This window comes from Panthera onca, chromosome B2 (genome assembly GCF_046562875.1).
Source record: "Panthera onca isolate mPanOnc1 chromosome B2, mPanOnc1 haplotype 2, whole genome shotgun sequence".
Classification (NCBI taxonomy): domain Eukaryota; kingdom Metazoa; phylum Chordata; class Mammalia; order Carnivora; family Felidae; genus Panthera; species Panthera onca.
Genome location: NC_138343.1, coordinates 21,113,823 through 21,141,531, shown reverse-complemented (window position 1 = coordinate 21,141,531; position 27,709 = coordinate 21,113,823). Strand labels below are relative to the sequence as shown.

The following is a 27,709-nucleotide window of genomic DNA, read 5'->3' as shown; positions in this document are numbered from 1 at the left end:
CAAAATAAATAAGTAAACTTAAAAAAAAAGTATATCTTCTATAATACTGGTGTAAAAGTATTTTATTTTTATAAAAAGATTTTGGGGGCACTAAAATGGCTCAGTCAGTTAAGTGTCTGACTCTTGATTTTGGCTCAGGTCGTGATTTCATGGTTTGTGAGATCAAGCCCTGCCTTCGGCTCTGTGCTGACAGCATGGAGTAGGCTCAGGGTTCTCTCTCCCTTGCCCTCTGCCCCTCCCCCTCCTTAAAAATAAATAAACTTAAAAAAAAAATTCCTATTTTACTGAAGATGGGATCTAGGAGGACCCTGAAGAATCATTACAACTAGCCTAACTTGAACCCTAAAATTCATCACTGTTTTTTTAATATTTATTTATTTTTGAGAGAGAGAGAGACAGAGCACGAGTAGGGGAGGGGCAGAGAGAGAGAGACATACAGAATCAGAAGCAGGCTCCAGGCTCTGAGCTGTCAGCACAGAGCCCCATGCGGGGCTCGAACCCACGAACCATGAGATCATGACCTGAACCGAAGTCGGGCTCTCAACCGACTGAGCCACTCAGGTGCCCCATCACTGTTTTTTTAAAATGTTTATTTATTTATTTTGAGGGAGGGAGGGACAGAGAGAGAGAGGAAGACAGAGAATCCCAAGCAGGCTCTGCACAGTCAGCGCAGAGCCTGATTCAGGGTTTGATCTCATGAACTTGAACTCATGACCTGAGCCAAAATCAAGAGTCAGATAGGAAACTTCACCAACTGGGACCACCCAGGCACCCCTGAACTTCAGCACTGTTAACTAGACACCTGTCTGTTCCCTCTGACTAAATCCCCACCTTTGGTGTACCTTATCAAGGGCTTCTAGGATCAGGATACATTTTGCACTTGACAGTTAAACAACCACAGTGCTAGAGCCAGTCAGTAGGCAAAGCTGGGGTCAAGGACGCTGTCTCAAGATGGAAGAGGTCAGGAGGTGAAACGAGCAACAAGAGGATCAGAATTGTGAAGAAGAACCAAAAGCAAGGGGTCAGAAGGGCCACAAGAGAAGCACAAGACAAAGGAGGAGAGGAGGTATGAGCCTCAAATTTAGCTCCAGCAGACCAAGTCTTGCTGGCCTAGAGTTCCTTAGAGAATGAGAAATGAGCCTTTTGGAGCATACTTCTGCACTTCAAAAACAAAGAACACAACTAAAACTCTTTATTTGGGAAAATTCCAAACACATACAAAAGTAGAGAGACTAGTATAAATGAACCTCCATGTTCCCAGCACTTAACTTCAACAACTTATCAACATTTTCCATTGTTTTTTCATCCGTTTTCAACCTCCCACCACCCCAACTTGGCCGCCTTTTCATTTCCCTGGAATATTAAAAAATTTTTTTTTAATGTTTATTTATTTTTGAGAGCGCCAGTGGGGCAGGTGCAAAGAGAGGGAGGGAGACACAGAATCTGAAACAGGCCCCAGGTTCTGAGCTCTCAGCACAGAACCAGACCTGGGACTAGAACTTACGGGCAAGATCATGACCTGAGCCGAAGTTGGACTCCCAACCAACTGAGCCACCCAGGCCCCCCTAGTTTATTTTTAAAGTTTATTATTTATTTTTGAGAAAGAGATAACATGTGCACACAAGTTGGGGAGGGGTGGAGAGAGAGGGGGAGAAAGAGAATCCCAAGCAGGCTGTGCACCACCAGTGCAGACCCTGACGTGGGGCTCAAACTCACAAACCGTGAGATCATGACCTGAGCCAAAATCAGACTCTTAAACAACTGAGCTACCCAAGTGTCTATTCCTAGGGTATTTTAAAGCAAACCTAGACATCCTATTAATTCATTCACACATACTTTTCAATATGTATCACTAACAGATCAGGGCTTTAAAAACACAGTGATATCACTATTTCATTTAGTAAAATTAACAATAACTTCTAATATTATACCTAGACTATGTTGATTTTTCTGCTACTATCTCACAAATACCTTTTTTTTATTTAAAAAAATTTTTTTAACATTTATTTATTATTGAGAGACAGAGAGAGACAGAGTGTGAGCAGGGGAGGGGTAGAGACAGGGGGAGGCATAGAATCTGAAGTAGGCTCCAGGCTCTGAGCTGTCACCGGGAGCCCCTCACAAATACCTTTTTATAGTGGGTTTGTTCAAATCAGGACCTGTATACATGGGTGTCACACACTCACTGCATTTGGTTGATTAGTTTCTTGTCTCCAAACTCCTTTAGTCTATAATCGTTATTCCTTCGCTTCCTTCCTTTCCTTGTGTCCATTGTTGACTGATGAGAGTTTTTCACATTCTGCATTTGTTACCATGGTGTCATTTAATTCATCTCTTTATCTACTGTCAAGGTAGTTAGGTCTAGAAAGCTGCCTTCGGACCCAGCTGTTTTGCTGACCCAGCAAAGCTGCCTTCGGACCCAGCTTCATAGATGCTGCTGTGTGTGTGTCCTTCCTGTGGCACGTCAGGGGACACAGGCATGTGTGTCTCCCCTTTAGTGAGGTTGACATTAATCAGCAGGCTCAGGTGGTTGTCAGTCTGACCCATTCACTGAAAGTTCCCCCTCAGTCTTTTAAAAAATTTTTTTCATGGGGAGAGGCAGAAAGAGAGGGAGACACAGAATTGGAAGCAGACTCCAGGCTCTGAGCTGTCACCACAGAGCCCGATGCGGGGCTTGAACCCATGAACTGCAAGATCATGACCTGAGCTGAAGTTGGACACTCAACCAACTGAGCCACCCAGGCACCCCACCTCAGTCTTGAATGTAGGGTTTTAGCAGCCATTAGAATTGCTAGGAAAAGATGCCTCTTCTCTTCCGCTTTTAATAGCTTACTTTTCCAGTGAAGAGTTGTCCCTTCCTCATCAATTATTTGGTCTGAGACATGGTTTGCACAAGTAGGCCACAGCACACTTTAAAAATGACATCGTGGGGCGCCTGGGTGGCTCAGTCGGTTAAGCGTCCAACTTTGGCTCAGGTCATGATCTCGCAGTCCGTGAGTTCGAGCCCCGTGTCGGGCTCTGTGCTGATAACTCAGAACCTGGAGCCTGTTTCAGATTCTGTGTCTCCCTCTCTCTCTGACCCTCCCCCATTCATGCTCTGTCTCTCTCTGTCTCAAAAATAAATAAACGTTAAAAAAAAAAATGACATCGTGTATCTGACATGCTTCCAGTTGTGTGCGCTTTGTCCTTCCCAGCTTCCCACTGCTGGGGACATGAAGTTCACTCGCAGTATCTTCTATGCTGAAGCAGAGAAACTACTAATGAACTTACTGAGGGTCTGCTCTCATCCCTCTATGGTCGGACATAACCAGCCATTCTCCTTCACGAGGTGGTCCATGACTCCCCCACCTGGACAGCATCTGGTCCTCCTCTGAACTCCTCATTCAACAAACATGGCCTCTGACAGATGCTAGTCACTGTATCACTTTTTAAGAAATTTCTCCTTTGGGGCGCCTTGGTGGCTCAGTCGGTGAAGCGCCCAACTCTTGATTTCAGCTCAGGTCATGATCTCATGGTTTGTGAGTTTGAGCCCCATGTTGGGCTCTGCCCTGTCAGTGTGGAGCCTGCTTGGGATTCTTTCTCTCTCCCTCTCTCTCTGCCTCTCTGTGCTCTCTCTCAAAATAAATAAACTTAAAAAAATTCTCCATTAAGCCTTATGAATAGTTATTTATGTTAGAAGTGGACATCAAGGGGTTGCCTGGGTGGCTCAGTCAGTTAAGTGTCCAACTTCGGCTCAGGTCACGATCTCACGGTTTGTAAGTTCGAGCCCTGCATTGGGCTTTGTGCTGACAGCTCAGGGTCTAGAACCTGCTTCAGATTCTGTGTCTTCCTCTCTCTGCCCTCCCTCCTTTGCTTATGCTCTCTCTCTCTCAAAAATAAACAAACACTAAATTAAAACAAAAAGAAGTGGACACCATGTTTGATTTAGCTCTCTGTCTCCAGAGTGACTACAACTTTTAGCCTTTTCTGGGAAGTCAGTAATTACTTATTAAATTAAAAAGTTAATGAATTACAAGAAACTTTTGAGCCCATTGGACTTTTTCTTCTCTCTTAAAGATGAATGGTTATGCTATGAATTTAGTGCAGAATGCCAATTTTTAATAATTTAGAAATATTATAGACTTCTCTAATTAATCACTATTAAATAACAAATTACATTAATTAATCACCTTTTCATTATAGTAAAATCCAATTGATTGTAATTCTGTAACTATCTAGATACCAAGATCACATTTTCACTTTTTTTTTTTTTAAGTTTATGTATTTATTTTTGAGAGAGAGAGTGAGTGTGACCAGGGGAGAGGCAGAGAGACAGAGGGAGAGAGAGAGTCCCAAGCAGGCTCCATGCTGTCAGTGCAAAGCCTGACTCGGGCCTTGAGCTCACAAATTGTGAGATCATGACCTGAGCGGAAATCAAGAGTTGGACACTTAACTGACTGAGCCACCCAGGCACCTCACATTTTCACTTTCTTATAACATATTTTTCATGTTTTATCTTTATTTTTTTTCTAGCTTTATTGAGATATAACTGACATATAATATTGTGTAAGTTTAAGGTATACAACATGTTGGTTTGATACACTTCTATATTGCAAAATGATTATCGCCACCACATTAGCTAACACCTCCCTTAAGTCACATAATTACTATTTCTTTTCTGTGGTAATGCCTTCATCTTTAGATGGCATCTAAAGTAAACTATAAGAACTATTTCCCAAAGTACTCCTAAATCATAGTTGTTATAAACAGCTATTGATATACTGATATAAAAATGATGGTAGTGGGGTGTCTGGCTGACTCAGTCAGAAAAGCATGTAGCCCTTGATCTCAGGACTGTGAGTTCAAGCCCCATGTTGGGTGTAGAGATTACTAAAATAAATAATGTGCAAAAATATAAATGTGCTTCAATCGCTGTGAAAAATAGCACATGTTTTTTTATTTCTGCATTTTGAAAAAATAAATCTGATTAAACAATATCAGGTAGAACAATATGTAAAATTTCAAAACCTGAAAGTACAAACTTCAATTCTATACTCTTGTGGTCAAATAATACTGCCACAGTGCCAGTGTAAGACCATTTTAATGAACAAAGTTTTTGAAGGTTGATAGTTTTTTTTTAAGTTTGATTCAAAGAATCCTTTATTTATTTAATTAAAAAAATTTTTTTAATGTTTATTTATTTTTGAGAGAGACAGACAGAGCATGAGTGGGGGAGGGGCAGAGAGAGAGGGAGACACAGAATCCGAAGCAGGCTCCAGGCTCGGAGCTGTTAGCACAGAGCCCTATGCAGAGCTTGAACTCATGAACGGTGAGATCATGACCTGAGCTGATGTTGGACACTTAATCAACAAAGACACTCAGGCACCCCGAAGGTTGATAGTTTCTTAAACTTGTCCATAAAATGGTGCTATGGATAAAAAGGATAGCAAACCAACAAAAGATCTTTCTTACCAAGCAATCAAGCTCTTCATTCAAACTGTGGTACTTATTCCGTTTGGCTCCCAGTAAGATAGGTACATCTCCAACATTCTTGGTTTCATCTGACTCAAAGCCTGTAACCTGAGATTACATACATTTGTGCTCACTTCCAACACTTCCACATTCCTTGGAAAATTTGACAATAAATACTTTATAAGTTTAACAATCAAAGAGATCTTCAATGGCTAGAATCATAGACGTATAGAACATACAGCTGGGAGGATTTCAACACATTTCCCAGAAGAACATAAATATCTGAAATTGTATTTTTGTATGTTAAGGACAGTGCACAGTAAATATTACACTCACCTCAGTAACTCGATCTTGAAATGCTTTTTCATTAGTAATCAACTCTCTAAAAGCTGTGATTCTGTCTTTATGTTTCAGTAGCTAAGAAGAAAAGCATTTTACATTTCAGAAAAGAAGACAAAATAAGACTACATTCTATAACATTTATAATAAAATCATCAAATCATGCACCATCTAATCCCTGGTCTCCAAAGATCTACTGTTTTCACAGCTCATGTACAGAAAAGCGATCACACAGCAGATCTGAGACTGCTCTCCTTAGAAAGGCCTGCTAGTCAGATTGCTCCCTTGGGGACTGGAAACTTGGATTGCAGGAGGATTTCCATCGTTCCGTAATATGAACAGCTCATTGTGCCTCATCTATCTGTACAAAGATATAGTGTTTACTGAACACCTCTTTCCTTCTGGACGGTCTGGAATTTTAGTATGTGCTAGTGAGAGGTGCTTATGTGAGCAGCCCCCAATAAAAATCCTGCATGCTGGGTCTCTAATGAGCTCCCTGGTAAAAACTTCACATATATTGCCACAGCTCATTGCTGGGAAAATGAAGTGCATTTTGTGTGACTCCACTGAGAAGGAACTCTTGGCAGCTTGAATCTGTTTTCCTCTAGACTTTGCCCCGAGCACCTTTTCCAGGCGCTGACTTTGCTCTGTATCCCCTCACTGTGAAACAGAGCCTCGAGTATGACTCTGTGCAGAGTCCCACGGGTCCTACCAATCAATGAACCTGAGGGTGGGCTTGGGAATCTCTGGGAGCTTATGCCAATATTCAGTTGTTTTTACAACCAGGCTATCAGAATTCTTTAGAGGAAAAAAAGAAACTACCAATTTTTCCTAGATGTAATTTATAATCATTTCTTATTTGTTAATTTGTTCCTTCAGTATAATAACAATAAATCTTAATCTTCAAAATTCAAACTTCTTTAAAAATCAGTGAGGTAAACTATGAAGCACAGAATTATTATTATGAGCAATTTCCAATATAGATAGAGAAAAAACTTGAACGAACCTTCATTTAATTATCACCCAACTTCGACCATTGACGGTTAGCAGCCAATCTTGTATCATTTATATCCCCAACCATGTCTTCCCCACTCCAATCCTCCCCTTCACTAAGTCAAATCACAGACACCACATCATTTCATCTGCCAATATTTTGGTAAATTTACCAAAAGAACACAAACATCTGATATTGTATTTTTATAACATCCTGCTCCAACCCTCAATGGGGCCTATTTTTTTTTAATTTTTTTTTTTTACATTTATTTATTTATTTATTTTTGAGAGATGGAGAGAGACAGAGCACAAGTGGGGAAGGGGCAGAGAGAGAGGGAGACACAGAATCCAAAGCAGGCTGTAGGCTCTGAGCTGTCAGCACAGAGCCCGACACGGGGTTTGAGCTCACAAACCGTGAGATCATGACCTGAGCTGAAGTCAGACGCTTACCCAATGGAGCCGCCCCGGTGCCCCATCAATGGGGCCTATTTTTGAAGGGTAGCTTAAAAAATGGAGGATGTATCTGTTTCTCTGCATATCTGTTATTCCTTGATCCTTTTCTCTACAGGTTAACTAGAAGACAAAGAGACTCCCCAGAATACCTGCATAAATTTCTACCCACACCAGTTCAGAGAAGTAATTTCCTGATAATATAGGACTGAGTTTGTTACTACAATCCAAGATCCCATACTTGAGTATATTTTTATTCCGTTAGCTGATAAACTTGTCACTTCTGTTTTCTTCTCATATGAAAACTGGCAGAAGTTAACATCCTGGTATTACCTTCCCCATTTCACTTACTCTCTTAATCTGTCCCTCCATCTCTGTACCACTATACCAAGAAAAGAATAATTGAAGAAATTCTAGGAATCTCTTCCCTTATGCTTGTGCCACTTGAAAAATAAAATGACTGGTTTTCAATGTATCCACTATTCCAAGTGATAAAGTTTGAAACCACTATCGGGATATCAAAATACACTGTTCTTCAGGAATCTGTAGTGCTGGGATGCCTGAGTGGCCCAGTCGGTTAAGTATCTGACTTCGGCTCAGGTCACAATCGCGTGGTTTGTGAGTCTGAGCCTCACATAGGGCTCTGTGCTGACAGCTCAGAGCCTGGAACCTGCTTCGGATTCTGTGTCTCTCTCCCTCTCTCTGCCCCTCCCTGGCTTGTGCTCATTCTCTCTCTGTCTCAAAATAAACATTAAAAAAAAAAAAAAAAGAATCAGTAGTGCCATGCAAAAGTGGAAAAAATAATCATACCTTTTTTTGGTAGATGAATAATATTTTGTAATACAAACTTAAGTTATAAAACAAGCCAAATGTTGAACAATGTATCTCCTTAGTTAGGGCCATAGTAAAACTAATCTGGTCCTCCAAAATGATTCTTTTAAAAAAATCAAAATTTGGAGAGTTTTATGTTACCTTTCTCTTTGACTATTATTTTCACCAAAAATGATACAGGTTTTAGAATAAAGAATACAGTACCTCTTTATCTAAATTTTTCTTTTTAAGATGGAAGTGCTTCAGTTTTTGTAGCATTATATCACTGATTTTCTCACAATCTTTGAAATATTCAGCATCAGTAGTAGTAATGTCCTAAAGGGTAATAGTTTGAGAAGCTATATTAAAAAGTTTTCATTAAAGCTAAAAGAAGGACAGAAAACACACACACACACACACACACACACACACACACACACACACACACAAATTCCATAATACCTGACCAAACCAAAAGAGATAAAATAATATTGAACTCAATTACTCATCCATAAGACACCTAATAAAGGGTTATAAGAAAGAATTCTTATAGATTCACACTTGTATGTAAGTGGCTATTGGGACAGATTGGTATAATCTCTGGGAAGTTAATACTCACCTATAATAAGGTGAACATCTCCTGTTAGCCTAGCCCGGTCAGTTTACAAATCCAAATTTCAGCCAAATTGCTATATCTAACAGCAGAGTAATCAGACATCCCCAACAATACTGAAGCTCTAGGTGCCTAGAATGAAGGTATTTGTATGTATAACCTCAGGGCCAAAACTGTGTGCATGAGTCAGACTGCCTGAGTTTGTATCTGAGTTCTGTCGCTTAACCCTATGTGAGACTTTGGACAAGACACCTTACAGTTCTAAGTCCCAGTTTGTTTTTCCATGTTTTGTTTCCATTTTTTTTTAAGCCTGAGAATATAAAGACTGACATAAGGAATGGATGAGATAACCCATGAAAGGCAGGGACAGTAAATTTAAATGCCTCCAAGGACAGGTTGGAAAGTCAACAAATATTTGTTGAGTGCTGATTAAGGGCTTCATCAGAATTAGATACGGGGCATACAACATACCACGTTTCTGATGTTGAAGCCTTCCACTCTGGTGGGGGTGGGAGACACAGAATAAGCAAACAGATAATATTTGGTGTGGGATGACATCCACCAACAAGAGGGATGAGGACACACTCCTCATGGGGAGGTGTGGTGGAGAAGCAGCCTCCAATGAGGCTTACAGTAAGTAAGCAAATGTTTGAAGGAACAAAGTAGGCTGGAAAAGTTTGCAGCTAAGGAGAGTCTGTGCCACATTCAGAGTCACATATATAAAAACAAAACGTTAGGTGGATATAGTCTGCATGCTGCCACTTTGTGATCTCTGCATAAAATGCTCAGCTCAGTGTCTAGCATTAAATAAATGCTAGCATTCAACAAACTTTAGCTAAAACACAATAGAAATAAGGGTTGTGTTGGATCAGGAACATCATAGACCATGCCCCCCAATTTGGGCTCTGATGACTACACCCAAGATCAAAGAAATGGACAATAATGAAGAGGAAGAAAGACAGCTAGCTCATTTGAGAAGCTATCAAATGTCATGCTCTGTACTGTCATCTCTCATTAAATGTAGTGCTTGTAACCTCCCAAGGGCAGGGGCAAGTATCATTTCCCCTACTTACAATGCAGAAACTGAGGCTGAGAAAGGCAAAGTCACTTGGGCCAAGTCACAGAGCCAGAAAGTGGTGAAGTCAGAATTTAAACTCGCCTACACTAATTTCATTCTTCATTCCACTAATGTATACAACTCCCCACTGCTCTCCCCCTGCCCAAAAGCTAAATTTTAGGTTGGGCAAACAGCTCCATGATGGGAACACTCACTAATCACGAGGAACCAACTGAGCCAGAGAACAAGACTATCACTCTGATAGAGTTTCCATGACATGTAAGAAGTACCGAATAAAAGGTTTTCTCTGGTGCCTTTATCTTGTATCTGATTATATTATTTTACTTGTGGGAATTAGGTGTTAAAGAAAGATAAAAAGAAGCAGGAGGAGGTATGAATTTTGTCTTCCATTTTTTTCTCCCATGACTTAACTCCAACGCCTTATATTGCTTCTTTGGTTTAGTCCAACTTCTATATTTCTTCCTTCCCCAATAAAAAATATGAATTTTTTAAATTACCTGACATGTGAGAAGTCCTATGACCAGAGCCAGAAGACTGTGAAGTTTGGAGACCAGCTGAGAGGTTCTTTTCACATCTGGGGGATTCAGGCTTTCTTTTTCACAAGGTGAGCAATTCAGGAACAAATTAGAATGTATCATCTTTGCATCCTATGTGTACACAATTCAGAGGTGTTACAATAAAGACAGAGAGTCTGGATTGCTCTTTAAGTAAAATTCTGAATTAAATACCACTCTTTAAAACTTTGAGCAGCACTAACAACGTGGCACTCAAATTTAAATTTGAAGAGATAGTGGGACACCTGAGTGGCTCAGCTGGTTGAGTGTCTGACCCTTAATTTCGGCTCAGGTCATAATCCCAGGGTTGTGGGATCGAGCCCTGTGTCCGGTTAAGAGTCTTTCTTTCCCTCAGTCCCTCTTCCCCACTTGCTCATGCTCTCTTTCTAAAATTAAAAACAAACGAAATTGGGGGCGCCTGGGTGGCTCAGTCGGTTGAGCCTCCGACTTCGGCTCAGGTCACGATCTCATGCTCCGTGAGTTCGAGCCCCACATTGGGCTCTGGGCTGATGGCTCAGAGCCTGGAGCCTGCTTCCGGTTCTGTGTCTCCCTCTCTCTCTGCCCCTCCCCGTTCATGCTCTGTCTCTCTCTGTCTCAAAAATAAATAACCATTAAAAAAAAAAAAAAACGAAATTGGAGATAAATGTTAATACTTAAAAAAAACAAAATTATGAGCTGTGGTTCTCAAACTTCTGATTCTCAGGACCCCTTTCTGGACTCAAAAATTAATAAGAATCCCAAAAGCCTTTTTGTTTATATGGGTTATATCTATCAATATTTTTTGTATTAGAAATTATGACTGAGGGGGTGCCTGGGTGGCTCAGTTGATTAAGCGTCCCATTCCAGACTTTGGCTCAGGTTGGTGGGATCGAGCCCCATGTTGGACTCCACACTGACAGTACAGAGCCTTTTTGGGATTCTTTCCCTCTCCTTTCTCTCTCTGCCTCTCCCCCACTGGTGCGTGTGTATGCACATGCTTTCTCTTAAAATAATAAACTTTAAAAAAAAAGAAATTATGACTGAGAACATTTAAAAATTATGTTTACTGGGTCACCTGGGTGGTTCAGTTGGTTGAGCATCCGACTTTGGCTCAAGTCATGATCTCACAGTTCATGAGTTTGAGCCCCATGTCAGGCTCTAGGCTGACAGCTCAGAGCCCGGAGCCTGCTTTGGATTCTGTGTCTCCCCTCTCTGCCCCTTCCCCACTCTCTGTGTGCATGTTCTCTCTCTCTCTCTCTCTCTCTCTCTCTCTCCTTCTCAAAAATAAACATTAAAAAAATAAAATAAAAATTTTTACTAATCTATTCAAATAACAATAAATCCTTTGTGTCAACATAAATAACAATTTTAATATGAAATTACCACATTTTCCAAAGGAAAAAATTAGTGGAAAGAGTGGCATCTTTTACATTTTTGTAAGTATCTATAATGCTGACTTCATAGAAGACAGCATGATTCTTACATCTGCCTCACACATGGAGCAGCCATAAAAGCAATGATCAACAGTTTCTAGAAAATGCCACTGGGAGCACTTGTGAAAAAAATGAGACTGGCAAGGGCATAACATCTTCCTATTACTATGAAAATACTTTTGATCTCATGGACATTCCCAGACCACACTTTTGAGAAAACAGACCTAGAGTTCATGAAAAGCAAAACTAAAAGCAGAGTAAGGATGACTTAGGGATATTAAAGAAATTGATTAGTCAAGATAAAACAAAGAACTTTCCTTTTTTTAAAAAAATATTTATTTGGGGGAGAGCATGAGCAGAGGAGGGGCAGACGATCTCTGGGCTAACAGGCTGACAGCAGCGAGCTCAATGTGGGGCTGGAACTCACAAACTGCAAGATCATGACCTGAGCCAAAGTCAGACCCTTAACCGAATGAGCCACCCAGGCACCACTACTTTTTTTTTTTTAAAGAAAATTCAAGAAAAAAAATATGTACTGTGATAAACCTCTGTACAGTTGTACTAACTTATTCAGAGTTTACCAATTCAAAATTTGTCATGATTTGGTTAGCAGCTAAACTTAAGGTCATCTCTGCTTAGGTTAGTGGTTTTCAAAGTGTGACCCTGGGACCAGCAGCAAGGGTGAGACTTGGGATCTTCTTAGAAATGCACATTCTTAGCACCACCCTCCTCCCTGCACACCTACTGAATCAGAAATGCTGAGGTGGGCCCCAGCAATCTGCATTTTCACACCTAATGCTGATGAATGCTAAAGCTTGAGAACCACTGGCATAGAAAATCCTAACTTCTTTCTGGAGAAAAGATCACAGAGAGAATTTTTTAAGTATAAGACAATATTTTCCTAAGAATCATTAAAAAAATTAGCCTTCTTCTAAAAGTTTTTAATGTTTATTTTTGACAGAGAGAGAACAGAAGCAGGGGAGGGGCAGAGGGAGACAGAGAATCCAAAGCAGGCTCCAGGCTCCAAGCAGTCAGCGCAGAACCCGATGCAGGGCTCAAACCCACGAACTGTGAGATCATGACCTGAGCTGAAGTCAGACGCTTAACCAACTGAACCACCCAGGTGCCCCCAGATTAGCCTTCTTTCTAAATAGTCAGAATTAATAAGGCTGTACTATAAATAATATTTTTAAGTTTATTAATTTTGAGAGAGAGAGAATGCACATGGGAGGGGCAGAGAGAGAGAGAATCCCAAGCAGGTTCCGTGCTGTCAGTGTAGAGCCCAACTTGGGGCTTTATCTTGCCAACCGTGAGATCCTACCTGAGCCAAAATCAAGAGTTGGATGTTTAACCAACTAAACCATGCAGGTGCCCCTATACTATAAACATCTCAAGACAAGCCTTCAAAACTGAAATAGATGTGCTCTGGCTTATGAAAATGATCACTTCCAGGACATGCTTCCAGGTTCTTGTCTACCAAGTCATTTGAACTGCATAGAATACAAAATTACAGCCTCTTGAAATGTACTGTTATGAGGCTTTCATGTTATTTTTAACAGATGTTAACTAGATTTATTGTGGTGATCTCTTTGCAACATGTACAAATAACGAATTATGTTGTAAACTGGAAACTGATGTTATCGGTCAATTACACCTCAATCAAAAAGTGTATACTTTCATAAAATTAATATGTGATATAATATAGTTTTGTTTTACTTTGTAAACCAAATACGTAATTGTGTTATTTAGTTTTATCATTGAATAGGCAGAAGTGACATGAAAACATAGAGATCCCCACATAGAAAACCCTTTCTCAAAGGATACTTCAGATGATTGGTCATAGGTACCCAGAAAATTCCCATGTTAATTTTCATCTCTACCAAAATAGTCACAAGAGGCCAGAAATAGCCTCTTTAGGTGAGTATCCAAGAAGTAGCTGTCTTTAATGTGAGTACCCAAGAACCAGAGAAGCTTCTCCAAATCTGTGGTACCTTTTCCAACTCTCCCTTTTTTTGTCGTTGTTAATAATTCTTTCTACTGACAAAGTGCTGCATCTAAATATGCATGAGCAAACTGTTAGAAACTCCTGAAATTCTGCATTAGAGATTCTGAATTTGTGACCATACCTTTGTGATATCTGCCTCCACTGCCTCCCCAGAGTTCTCCTTTAAATGAGCCGTCTCAAACCGAGGGGCATAATTTTGCTCCTTGCTCCCTGCAATCTGCTGCTGTAGCCTCACATTTTCTTGTTTTACTGAGCTGACCTGCTGCTTCAGTTTGGCATTCTTCCCCTTCTCGTTCTCAGATATGAACTGTAAATTATTAACTTGAGTGAGCAGTTTCTCCAGTCTTGATTTCAGTTTCTGTCGTTCTTCCAGGTTCTTCTTTTCATGTTTCTGAAATTCCTCCCGTAAAGACAGGAACTCGTGCTCTCGGGTCTTCTTTTCCCTTTTCAACAAGTCCAAAGCAGAAGTGGTGGCCTTTTTCAATTCTCCCTTGAGCTGCTTCAGCCTCTCTACCTCTTCTTCTTTCTCACTTAAGGTTCTGTTCATCTCCATGCACTGACTTACAGTTTTATCTTTCTGTTGCATTTCAGTCATGTACCTTTCCTGTAGGTGAACATAATTGCCCTTGACCTTCTTAAGCTCGAGCTGTAAGGTTTCCTTTTCATTCCTAGATTCCTGGAGATGTTTTTGGGTGTTAGCCAAAACCTCCTGCAAGTTCTGCAGTGTCTTCTCTGTATCATTCTTCTCTAGCATCACTCTGTATTTGTCTTCAATTAGTTCTTCCACCTTTTCCTTTAGCTTATTTATGTCAACGAACACCTGCTGCTTGGTAGTCTGCCTCTGGAGCTCTTCGACCTTCTTCTCTAAATACTTGTTACTACACTGCAGGTCTTGGATCAGAGTTTGCTGCCTTTTGTTAGTATGTTTTAATTTCCGTAAGACTTCATTTAAAGCCATGTCCTCTTCCAGAGGTTGTAAGCTCTCCAAACTCTGCTCCATGTCAGGTGCCTTGCTGTCCTCCTGAGATGCTCCACTACTCCAAGAAATGACTGCAGGAGACCAATATGAGACAGTCCCTGGTCTGTCCATGTCCTCCACTGTGACTTCCTTTTGGTGACTGACTGGCATCTCAGGAATATCCCCGGAACTCTGGATTCCTTTCGAAGACACTGAAATCTTATAGTAAATAAAATAAGTGAAAAAGAGTATAAAGATCATAAGTTTTGAAATCAGAGCTAGCCTTAAGTCCTAGGTCCCTAGTTTGGTTTTCTCAGCTCTAACAATGATAATATCCACTTCCAATAATACCTATTTAACAAACATACTTAGGTATTAACTGCTAAGTATATATATAGCACCGATAGCAGAGCACAAAGAGTAGGTATATGATAGGTATCATATTTACTTTTACAAAAGAAAAACTCAGCTTTGATACTCTGACCACTTTCTATGGTGCGAAATTTTCTGAACACATGTACTTTCTTTGACTTCAAATGAATTAAAACAAATTTATCAATTACCCTACAGTCTGTGAGGCCTCTTCTGAATGAAGACTACCTTTCTTTTAATGTTTATTTATTTATTTGGGGTGCCTGGGTGGCTCAGTCGGTTAAATGTCTGGCTTCAGCTCAGGTCATGATCTCACAGTTTGTGAGTTCAAGCCCCACATTGGGCTCTGTGCTGACAGTTCAGAGCCTAGAGTCTGCTTTGGATTCTGTATCTCCCTTTCTCTGTCTGCTCCTTGCCTACTCACACTTTGTCTCTCTCAAAAATAAACATTAAAAAATAAAAAATAAAAAATGCTGTTATTTATTTTTGAGAGAGGGAACAGACACATGGGGGAGGGGGAGCAGAGAGGGAAAGAGAAAATCCTAAGCAGGCATGAGGCTCAGTGCAGAGCTCAATGCAGGGCTCGATCCCACAACCGTGAGATCATGACCTGAGCTGAAATCAAGAGCTGGGTGCTTAACCGACTAAGCCACCCAGGCTCCCCTGAATGAAAACTACTTTTATTGCCTGCTAAACCATTATCTCATTGCTATGACTCCTGTGAATGTAAGAATGTCAGACGAACATGTTTTGCCATTGACTTTCTGCCCACAACACAGGTTTTAGGGGCTTTTTCAAAGGACAATAAGTTGTAGTAAGAAAATACTGAAATGAATATGACATTAAAAATCCTGTAAAAGATATTTGCAAGGATGGGCTGTATAACTTCCTAGAACTTAGAGATATTGGACCCCTGTATTTTTTTTTTAATGTTTATTCATTTTTGAGAGAGAGAGAGAGAGAGAGCGAGCCTGGAAGGGGCAGAGAGAGAGGGAGACAACAGAATTTGAAGCAGGCTCTAGGTTCTGAGCTGTCAGCACTGAGCCCTATTCAGGGTTCGAAGTCATGAACCTGCCAGATAATGACCTGAGCTGAAGTCGGAAGCTTAACTGACTGAGCCACTCAGGTGTCACTGGACCTCTCTTTTAATGGTTTACTATCATTCTGGGATAAAAACAACTATCCCTACAGAGGCCTACAGGTTCTACTATCTGGTCTTGCTGCCTAAGGCTACCTTTCGTCCTCATCTACTACATGCCTCCTTCAATCCAGGCTTCTGTCAGGTCCTAGTGGGTGCCATGTTCCCTGAAGCCACAGGGTTTTCCACATGTTACTTCTGCATGGAATGCTCTCCCACCCACAGTTCCTTAACTCATAACTTATCCTTCAGAGCTCAGCTCAATGACCACTACTTCCAGAAGCCTCCCCCAAACTCACTGACTAGGACAGAAAGACTCCTGTCATTTTATTCACAGCTCTTACCATCCTTGCAGCTTACAGTTTATATGTAATACTACAGCACGTTATCTACACTTTACATACACTTTATATGTAACCACTCAGAGCCTTATCATAGTTGAAAGTTTACATTTATTTGTGTGATTCTTTAATGTGAGTCTCCTCTCTACTAAGGTGTTACTTTCATGAGGACAAAATCCACATTCTTTAAAACCATTATATAATCAACACATAGCATAGAGCCTAGCACAGAATAGGTTCCAGAAAGTATTTATTGACTGAATAAATGACTAAATGCAGTGGAAATAGGAAGGAGCAATCTTGAGAAATGCTAATTAAGCAGATTTTTTAAATGCCATTTTCCAGAATCAATACAGGGAAATAAAGTTCTCTTTTAAATAGTGCTTCCAAATAATTGAACAAAAAAACTGCTCATACTTGGAAATGAAAAATAGTCATAGCTTTTCTCATCAGACTTAAAATAAAAAGGTATTATTTTTACTATTCTTGGATTATATTTGCCCATACCAAGTCTTAAAACTATTACTTTTAAAAAATTTTCAGAGAGCACATAGAATTTATACTAGTGGCATCTTCAGTGTTCTTAGGATACTACATGTATGCCCAGAATCAATAAGTCAAAAGACAAATTAGTATTTTCACTTTGGTAGAAAAACTAACATTTTATACTTGTTAACTGAAACCCCTCATGATAGAAAAATTTTAAGATTTTCCTGTCAAATAACTTAATACCTCCATCCTTCTTCCTCTTCTCAACCTTTTCCTTACTGTAAACTCTTGAGTTCCAGCCAATTTGATTCACAAATATAAAAGCCAAGGCACCATGTAGATGCTAAGACACATAAAAGGATGAGTAAGACAGAGCCTTGGTCCTCAAAGACATGACCATTCAGTAGGGCTAATCTCCATGTATGGACATGATTTTAATACAAAAATCTGTTTCTAAATTGATTTAAGATCTCAGAAGGTATTTTCCCCAGAGAAGCAATGTCCCTCTTGCTGATTATTAGATTTAGTGGTACTTGGAAAAGTCTAAAATTATATACATAGTTTTGGGGTTTTTTTTGAAAGCACATATTTTAATACTCCACAAGCTATATTGACCACCCCAAAATTTACCTTCTCTGTTGCATAATTAGCTTTCAGATCAAGCTGGTTAAAGCCGTTCTCTTTGTAAAACGGTTTGTCAACATCACTGGGTACATTTTCCTCATACCAGAAGCTCTGAGGTTGACTAGGTTTGAGGGCAGATTCTGTGGCAGCACTTTTAGCCAGTGACATTTCCATGAATTTCACTGTCTCTCCACTGCTGTGGACTACAGGTGGACTTCTAGAAGGTTGTATGACACATTTATGAGCAAATTGCTCTTCATTTGTAGAAGTGCTAGTTCCCAGTGAATTTTCTTCCTTAAATGAATCTTCCTTTATATTAGTGCCTTTTGCACAATAATACACATGATTTTGCATTTCGGGTTGTACTGTATAAGGTAAGCCTTCTTTCAGATTTTGAAATGTTATCATTTCATTACTAAATGCTTCTGTGTGATGAAATTTGCAAATGGGTTCAAATTGTCTGAAGGAAGAAATGCTGGGGTCAACTAGTTGAGGTAGTACATTCTGTGAGTCATTTCCAATGTTGAAATCTCATTAGAAAGAGAAAGATGGAAATAAGAATTAGCTGTCCATACATTTACATGCTAACAGTTATATTTACATTTATGAAATAAACTGTTGGGAGTCTTTTTAAAATTATATTTATGTCAACATTTTTTTATTGAGTGTATTTCAGCATGGCTTTGTGCTAGCAAACAAAATAAACTACTTTTTACATGGAGACCAGAAGTTCTCAAATGACTGCTACCAAAAAAGTTTGTACATCATTCTGGTCAAATGCCATTACAACAAATTCCAAGATATCTTCAAAATTATTTTGTTGTACTGTAATTTTAAAATGTTTTGATTATGTGTCCAAAGAATACAAAAGCACAATGAACAGTATAATTACAAACACACATAAACTTGGTTAATCTCACAGCAATCCCCTGAGCCAGGCACTGTTATTATCCCTGTTTTACAGATAACGAAACTGAGACATAAGAGATGTTAAGTCACTTACTTGCCTAATGTCACAGGTTGGGTAGGCAGTGCACCTGGGATTCTAGAACACTATTTCTAAATGCTGTGTTTGTCAACATGACAAGTTATCCAGACTTAAGACATTTAAAAAAATTTTTTCTAACGTTTATTTATTATTGAGAGACAGAGACAGAGCATGAGTAGGGAAGACAGAGGAGGAGACACAGAATCCGAAGCAGGCTCCAGACTCTGAGCTGTCAGCACAGAGCCCAATGAAGGGCTTGAACTCTCAAACTGCGAGATCATGACCTGAGCTGAAGTTGGATGCTTAACCGACTGAGCCACCCAGGTGCCCCAAGAAATTTTTAAAAATCAGAAGTAGAGATGCTTGGGTGGTTCAGTTGGTTAAACGTCCAGCTCTTAGTTTGGGCTCAGGTCATTATCTTAGGGTTTGAGCCCCAAGTTGAGCTCTGGGCTGACATTGTGGAGCCTGCTTGGGATTCTCTCTCTCCCTCTCTCTCTCTGCCCCTCCCCCACTCATGCTCAGCATTCCCTCACTCTTTCTCCCCCTCCCTCAAAATAAGTAAACATTTTAAAAATTAAAAAGATAAAAATCAGAAGCAAATAGGCAATAAAACGTTACAAAACTAATTAATGATGCCTCCTTCTATCTAAATTCCCTCCTTTCCCCCTCTTGAGAGATAACTACAAAAGCTGGTATGTATTTATTCTTTCCACCCATATTTTTCTGCTTTCATTACTCAATTATGTACCTTAAATAATATATATCAACTTCCAAGAATTGGAAAGAAATACCTAACAGTTCCATTTATTAAGTAGTGAAGCTCAACTTCAGTATTTGTCTCAACAACTTAGATGTTTGAAAATTACACACAAACTGAAAGAAAAATATAATGCTTTATTTTATTCTCATACAATTGAACTTACTACTTGGATGCACTACTGGGTATCACATGTCTCAAATCTTGGAATCAGATAGGACAATGCCAACCATCACTTTCTATTCTACATTGATTTTTGTACAATACTTGCTTTTTATCACAGCAACCTTCAAAGACCCAGCTTTGCAAATAATACTTTATAGAAAGGGTTATAGTATGGTTTTACACTGAAATAGTAAACTATCTCAAGCTGGTAGCTTGTGGAGTCCAACAGATGTCCAGTGTCACAGCTTCCTAAATATTTCAAAATGTCATGCAGCACCCTGGGTGATATACAGTACAGTACTATTTTCCGTGCTTTAAAATTGTATGTAAATAGACTCAAATTACATTTGTAACATATACATTAGACATAAAACATATGTATATACTTATATCCATACAAAAGTCTTTATTTCACTTAAAATTTTGCTTTTCAGACTTAGCCATGTAAATATCTGTGATTTGGTTCATTTTACTGAAGGATTACACTTTAATCCCTTTTTGTTAGATATGTTTCTAATTTTGCTGTTAAAAACAACCTTCAGTAAACATCCTTATACATGTTTCCTTGTACACTAAGAATTTTTGTCTAGGTTCTGGATATACATACCTCAAAGTAGAATCACTGGATTATAGAAAATGTTACCTTCAACTTCACTAGACATTGCAAAATTACCCTCCAAAGTAGCTGTACCAATTTATACTTCCAACAAGAGCATAGAAGTTTATTTGCTCTACTATGTCCCTCCAACGCATATTAAACTGGTATGCATTAAATGGTATTTTGTGGTCTTTTGAATAGTCTTGCAGGTTTCCTTTTCTGTGATCTGCCTGTTAGATACTGTTATGGCCTCATCTGAATCTCCCCAAAAATCACATGCTGAAGGCTTAACCCCCAGCATCTTACAGTGTGACTGTATTTGGAGATAGGACCTATAAAGAGGTAATTAAGGTTAAATGAGGTCATAAAAGTGGGGCCCTAATACAATATGACTGGTGTTCTTATAAGGAAGAAAGGACATCTGGGAGGCCTCAGGATAAACCAACTCTTCTGACATCTTGATCTTGGACTTCCAGACTCCAGAACTGTGAGAAAATAAATTTCCGTAGTTGAAGTCACCCGATCTGTGGAGTTTTGTTATGGCAGCTCCAGCAAGCTAATACGTACACTTGGCCTGTTTGTCTATCAAGCTCTAGGGGTCTTTTTCTTATTGGAGTTCTTTATTTTGGATACTAATCTCGTCAATGTATACATTGCATGTGTTTTTAGTCTGTGTCTTGTTTTTTTTTTTTAATTTTGTTGGTTATAATTTGGTCATATAGAAATTATTTTTTATTTTAAGATAGTCAAATGTGTTGCTAATGGTTTGTACTTCTCATGTTACTCTCTGGGCCTCATGCTTCTCATCTGGGTAGATAAAAACAACCCTTATTCAAAAAGAAAAAAAAAAAAACCTATTTCATAGGATTGTTTGTGGAGTGTGATCATGCATATAAAGTGTATATTAGCACATGGCTATTATTATTATTGCTGTTATCACAGGACACGTACACACACAAATCTTGTTTCTCTGTGTATTGCCAACAAAGAGATACTCACCACCTAACCAGTCATCTAGTGTGCTATAAATTTCTTCAGCAAGTGTGAGTTTAGACTCATCTTCCCTTTTTACATTCTTTATTTCATTCTGTATTAATAATAAAAAAGGCATTAGTGTTAATACTTTAAACAAACATCAGAAGCTTCTTCTAAATGTGTATGTACATTGCTATGTAACTTTTCTCTTAGTATTTTTTGTTGCATGGGTAGAATGTACTTTCCAGTATCCTTCCCTACTGTATATCTGAGCTCTTTTACTAAAAAGTAAAACCATGCTAAGGGAGTCACGATAATTAAATGACGTTAAGCAAGTATCTTGCTATTTTAATATTTTAGTTTTTTTTGTAAGTCAAATCGTGGTACCACAAACATGAGTATATAATAATGTATAAATCTCTGATAATCCTTTGGAGTCTGTTAAATCTGGTCTAAAGATCTATTAGGGTAGTTGTCATTCAAGTCTTTTAACAGTGAAGATACAGAGTGGGTTCCAGTAATGAGGTGAAATCTGATTTCCAATAGATAAAAATCTATAAAAATTCATGTAAGACTTATTCTCAAAGTTATCTCAATGTTATCTAAGGGAAAGGTTTTATTAAGTAATATTTTAAATGTTTGAGGAAAACATTGGTTTCATTATGAACAGTGTACCAGGCATGTAAGACAAATGATGCTCTAAAAAATTTGTATCTCCTACTAAAATCAGCTGGTTACACGCTTCTATTCAATCATGCTTTTTATAACATTGTTCCACTTATTGAAGGTACCTAATAAGTATGATAAAAACTGAGTTATATTTTATAAAAATTTGTTTTTTAGACTTCTTGCTAATTTAGACCATTCCTGCTAATTAGATTTTAAACATATCAAGAAGAATATCCTTTATTTATTTATTTATTTATTTATTTATTTTTTAATGTTTTTACTTATTTTTGAGACAGAGAGAGACAGAGCATGAGCGGGGAAGGGGCAGAGAGAGAGGGAGACACAGAATCCGAAGCAGGCTCCAGGCTCCGAGCTGTCAACACAGAACCCGACGCAGGGCTTGAACTCACAGACTGTGAGATCGTGACCTGAGCTGAAGTCGGACGCTCAACCCAGGCGCCCCAAGAAGCCACCTGGTGCCCCAAGAAGAATATCCTTTAAAAAAAATAGTACTATTCACATGTATTGATGTTATATTTACATAAACTTCTTGGAACTCCACTACTCGTTGAATTTCAGAGACTACCTCTAACTCTAGCCTTCTATGATAATACTGTCTTTAAAATATGCTTGTTGTTCCTTTGGTTTATAAATTCTTTATAAAGAATAAAATACTCCGTGAGTTCCAAGACAGAGAACCTCTTACATAATTTAGGAGATTCATTCTTTACAATTTGATATATATAATATGTTAGACTTTGACTAACACTGTAATACTATGATGAAATTTTCTTTTAAAATGAAAATATGAAAGGGGCCACCTGGGTGGTTCAGTTGGTTAAGCCTCTAACTTTGGCTTAGGTCATGATCTGGCAGTTTGTGAGTTGGAGCCTGCATCAGTGCTGAGCCTGCTAGGGATTCTCTCTCTCTCTCCCCCTCTTTCTCTCTGCTCCTCCCCCACTTGCATGCACGTGCACACACATGCATTCTCAAAGTAAATAAACTTAAAAAAATAAACGAAAATATGATAAAAGTTATCATTATGAAAATAATCTTGAACATTTTAAAAAAGAGAGAAAGTAAAAAACACTCAAAAGCCCACTACCCAGTGAGAAGCAATGTGATCATTTTTCTATGTCACCAAATATACAGTTGACCCCTCAACAACATGGGTTTGAACTTCCCGGGTCCACTTACACAGATTTTCTTATAAATACAGTATAGTACTATAAATGTATTTTATTCTCCTAATGATTTTCTAAATCACATTTCTTTCCAGTATATAATAAAGATAATACACAAAATATGTGTTAATTGACTGTTTGTTATTGGTAAGGCTTCTAGTCGTAGTAGGCAATTAGTTAACTTTTGGGGGAGTCACAAGTCATATGAAGCTTTTCAACTATGAGGGGAGTCAGTACTCCTAAGTGCTGCATTGTTCAGGGGTCAACTGTGTATCTGTATTATCATATTTAAGGTTTACATATCTACTGTACATCTGTGCAAACATCTAACTAGGTTCCTATTGGTAAAAATTTGGTTGCTTCTAGTGTTTAAATAATGCCTTTCATGGAAGTTTACTTGTTTATTTATAATCTCTACACCCAGTGTGGTGCTTGAACTTACAACCCAGAGATCAAGAGTCACATGCTCTTCAAACTGAACCAGTCAGGCACCCCTGATGTTTATTTATTATAGGTAATCCTGCACATAGCTCATTTGCATACTTCCTTGAGATAGAATTAAAAATAAAATGCAATTTCGTCTCACTAAATAGCCCTTTATTTTTTTTAAAGATGTGTTTCTTCAGTTTGTTTTGTTTTTATTTATTTTGAGAGAGAGAGAGACAGAGACAGAGAGCGCCTGTGCATGCACATGTCTGCAGGGAAGGGGCACAGAGAGAGGGAGAGAGAGAATCCCAAGCAGTCTCTGCGATCCCACAAACCAGGAGATCATGACCTGAGCTGAAATCAAAAGTCAGACGCTTAACCAACTGAGCCACCCAGGCACCCCACTAAATAGCCCTTTAGATAGTTTATGCCAATTTATGGGTTAGCCCACACGAAATTGTCAATATTTGTCCATTTTCAAACTATAAAAAGGCAATTACATATGGCACAAACTAATTCACTCCTATTATTTCCCTACACTCCTAGTAATTGTCAAACATTCATCACAATTTGGGACAGTATAATTTTTTTTTAGTTTATGAGAAAGGACACTTGTAATTGTCATTAAGATAAAGTCATTTACATGCAGGGCTCTGTCAATACCATGATGAATGACATCTAAATCATTTGCATGCTGACATATTAGAACATGCTCAAGACCAGATGTCTGGCCCGTTGGGCTCTTTTCCTGCCTCTGTAACCGAGTTGTTGTGGCCATGTCCCCCTGGCTGCATACTTAGGACTTTGTGTGGAGGCTAGAAAGGATCAGGTTTAATGCTCTATTTGTAACGTTCTACCTTTGGGAAAACTAGACCGTGTATTCCCCTCCTTTGAGCCTCCACTGGAGATTCTTTTACTGTTTTTCGTATTTTTGAGGACATTTTCAGAGGAAGACAACGTGAAAGCCGAATACATCTATACCTCCTAGAACTTACAAGTAATGCACACCTGAGGCAAGTCTGAATTGGTACTGCTGGTGTCCATATAGAAGGGAGAATCTGAGCGAGTTAAGTCTTGACAAAGACTGCTGACATTCCTGGCATCCGCTTCCAAGTTGCTTTCTAATTTTTCATGAGAAGCATCCACTTCAAAATGCACAGGATCTGAAGGTGATGACCAAACTTTTTGATAATCCTTGTTCCTAACTGGTGAATGATGAAAGTCTTCTTTTAAAAAAAAAACATAATTTTAATGTTTATTAGTATATGCGAACAGAGAGCTTTGTCCCCCATGCCTTCTCACATTAAGAAAGCAGCAAAGTTCAGTGTCCTAAATTTTAAAATGTCATTGGTCAAGTTATTAGAAAAAGAAATTTTTTAGTCTGAGTATACCATGGTCACTTTGTATAGTGCAAATACTGATTTGGACAAAAACAAGTCGATATGTGTGGCTACTATCCAATAATTCCCTAGAAGACTTGGGACTCAGAAAGTGAAGGGACCTCTCAGTTACTTAATCAAAAGATATTTACAAAATATTATCAGAGAACTATTAGGTTCCACAAAATACTGTTTTTCTATTTACTTGGTACTTTCTATTATCTCATTATCAAGTCAAATCCAACAATGTAAATCCGTGTCCCCCACTTTCCTATGCCACACCCATTCTCTCAGGCCACTGGGTTTGAAAACTTGGAGATGCCTTTGGTATCCTTCTAGCTCATCATTATGAGCCATCCAATTACCAAGTCCCGTCCATTTCTCTTTTAAAAATGTTTTTCGTAACCCATGCTTTCTTTCTACTACTCGCGCCATCACACAGGCCCATACTCTCATGACTTCCTCAGGTCGGGGATGGCAGTGGACAGGATGTCCAATCACCTGGAGTCCAAGTTCTTCTGCTGGACTTTCTAGGACTCCCATAGCCTGGACCCACATTACCTATCCAATACTCGCCTGCTCTAGTCAGATCATACTCCTTACTATTTCAGTCTGACCTGGCAAATGCTTCTCTCTCCTAAAGCCTTCCTATATACCCATTCATCTATCTAAAAAATTCCTGCAACATGGGAAATCTCTACAATTCAGCACCTATTTGTTTTACCGTTTTAGCTTTTACCACCCTTTCAAGGGTGTTAGTATTTACAGATTATAAATGCCTCCAGAAGAGTCCATTCATGATTTTCCAGTAATCACCGCAGCAAACAGCAATGTTGTTCGCAGAGTAAATACTGATCGAATGAATCCTGCAGTCCAAAGATTTTATTTCTATTAAAACTTCTCAATTTACAGTTGCTACCTATTTGCTCGGATTCTTTTATTGAATTATCGAATTAATGAACAATTTATTGAGGCTTGATTTGTTTTCCCAAAGCCATGCCATCGTCTGAAGTATAAAAAGCCAGCCAGTAAGACAAGCAGGCTAGTCGGGCTTAGTGAAAGGCCTAACTTTATGCTCACCTTTTCCACCTTCCGAACACATAAATGCTGCCTAGGCTGTGGTGAAAGGAATCTGAAAAATCTTCGTTTTCCAAACGCAAAAAAACTCAAGGCCCTTATTTCTTCAATTTCTTTGTTGGTGAACCTAGAACTTCCATTTACACTTTTATAAATTTGTTCACATGGCGCAATCTGTCAACTTACTTTAAAGTTAGGTTTACTTTTTCCATCTTTCATCCTGTCCTAACCAGGTCTTTGCCAACATTTTTAAAGTATTTATTCAGATGTTTGGGTAGATATTCCAGGAACATTATAAAGCTGTTTTAAGATGGGCGCTAAAAGGGTCGTCATTTGGAGTTACCACCAACATTCTAGTTTTAAAATTCTCTCAGTTGTATGACAAACATTTTAAAAATCACTCCTCTCATTTTCCCTCAAAACAATGCACCAAACTTTTCAAGTCTAAAAAGTGTGCTCACTTTCAGGGTCCATAGCTTCTTGGATCCGCTGTAAGGATTTAGCGCTTCCACCTTCCGCACAGGGTTTCGCGGGAGGAAGAAAAACGCCTCACGACCTCATCCACTGAAGGCTTTGAAAAACTCGGAGTTGGCACACGGGCGCGCTGGAACGGCCCTGTGTGACGCCCGCCCACCGCCCTAGCCAGTCTCGGCTCGCTACGACGCCAGGCGGGCTCCCACGCCCTGCGCCACGCCCCACGCCCCAGGGGCGCGGCCGGGGGAAGGGCGGGACTTCCGGCAGGATTGAGACTTCCGGTCGGGCGGGAGTTCCGGTCAGGACGGTCCTAACTGTCCTGGTTGTAGGTCCTTATCTCTCTTAGCACGTGGCGTTCGCTTTTGGCGTTGGAGCTTCTGAACAGTTTGATAGGCGGGCATCTGCCCAGAGGGGGTTGGATGGGCTGCGTGTAGCGCTGTCTCTGTGCGGCTTCCGTCCCAGCGCGGGGCGGACGGCCTCCAGGGGCGCCGAGGCTCTGCGCGCTTCCGTCATGGACTACCGGCGGCTGCTGATGAGTCGGGTGGTTCCCGGGCAGTTCGACGACGCGGATTCCTCGGACAGGTGGGCGAGCCCCTTTGGGCACACAGACTCCGTAAGGATTCTGCTGTCTCCGCCGCCGCGGGCAGCCTCGGGCTTTTTGAGGGAGACAGGTATTTCATTCGGAGTAGTCTCTCCACAGCCCTTTGCTTCTTTCTCCATGCCAGCCGGGTCTTTTAACCCACTTTGCGCCGGAGTTCACGAAAGCCACTTGTCAAGGGAGTTCCAGATTGGCTAGCCTCGCTGAGAGGCAGAGTTGGAGACAGTGGTTGGGAAACGTAGATTTTTAGTCTTTAACTGCATTTGGCGTTCAAAAAATATTTGAGCACCTGTCGTGGGCCAGGTTTTGTCCTCGGCGCGGGAGACGGTGGTGAACAAGATTAAGTCCCTGCAGTCTTTGAATTTTACCTTCTATTTGGGAAGGAGGGCAGACAATTAAGTACATACAGATATTTTATAAACAAACAACCCCCCCGCCCCACAGATAATATACTCTATGCAAATAATTAAAATCAGTTGGTAGATTAAGTAATGACAGTGTCAGGGATGAGTTAAGTCCACATCTGGAACTAACCTCAGGAGGAGCAGAGGGAACAGCAGTTCAGGAAGAGGAGACAACAATGCACAGGCCCAACGTTGGCATCACTCTTGGCTGTGAAAGAAAGGGCTAGAGGCCAGTGTACCTAGAGCACAGCACAGGTAGTTGAGAAGATGGCTAGGTAATGATGTAGAAGTGAGAAGGGGCCAGATCATATAGAGCCTTATAAGGGATGATAAGCAGTTGGGATATTCTAGGTCTTAACAGAAAGCCATAGGAGGGATTTTACTAGGG

The 27,709-nt window shown here is 39.7% G+C and overlaps 2 protein-coding genes across 13 annotated transcripts in view; one reads left to right on the top strand and one right to left on the bottom strand.

The window, feature by feature from the left end:
- Positions 1–26,517, bottom strand: part of CAGE1 (cancer antigen 1) — a 55,758-nt gene extending 29,241 nt beyond the window's left edge. For 8 of the 12 annotated variants that reach the window (XM_060614851.2, XM_060614848.2, XM_060614853.2 and 5 more), the window contains exons 1-9: positions 26,307–26,517; positions 24,398–24,615; positions 21,135–21,222; positions 17,634–18,157; positions 13,827–14,882; positions 10,232–10,381; positions 8,269–8,379; positions 5,788–5,868; positions 5,452–5,559 (exon numbers count right to left, since the gene is read on the bottom strand). In XM_060614851.2, coding sequence (XP_060470834.1) covers positions 5,452–5,559; positions 5,788–5,868; positions 8,269–8,379; positions 10,232–10,381; positions 13,827–14,882; positions 17,634–18,157; positions 21,135–21,222; positions 24,398–24,615; positions 26,307–26,319 — 2,349 coding nt within the window. In that variant the 5' untranslated portion in view covers positions 26,320–26,517. Of the gene's footprint in view, positions 1–5,451; positions 5,605–5,787; positions 5,869–8,268; positions 8,380–10,231; positions 10,382–13,826; positions 14,883–17,633; positions 18,158–21,134; positions 21,223–24,397; positions 24,616–26,306 lie in introns of those variants that run through there. The other 4 variants (XM_060614849.2, XM_060614850.2, XM_060614852.2 and 1 more) reach the window with 4 other exon arrangements.
- A 114-nt stretch (positions 26,518–26,631) lies between these two features.
- Positions 26,632–27,709, top strand: part of RIOK1 (RIO kinase 1) — a 39,687-nt gene continuing 38,609 nt past the window's right edge. The window contains exon 1 of the mRNA XM_060614864.2: positions 26,632–26,901. Within this exon, the coding sequence (XP_060470847.1) occupies positions 26,831–26,901 (71 nt within the window). The 5' untranslated portion in view covers positions 26,632–26,830. The remainder of the gene's footprint in view (positions 26,902–27,709) is intronic.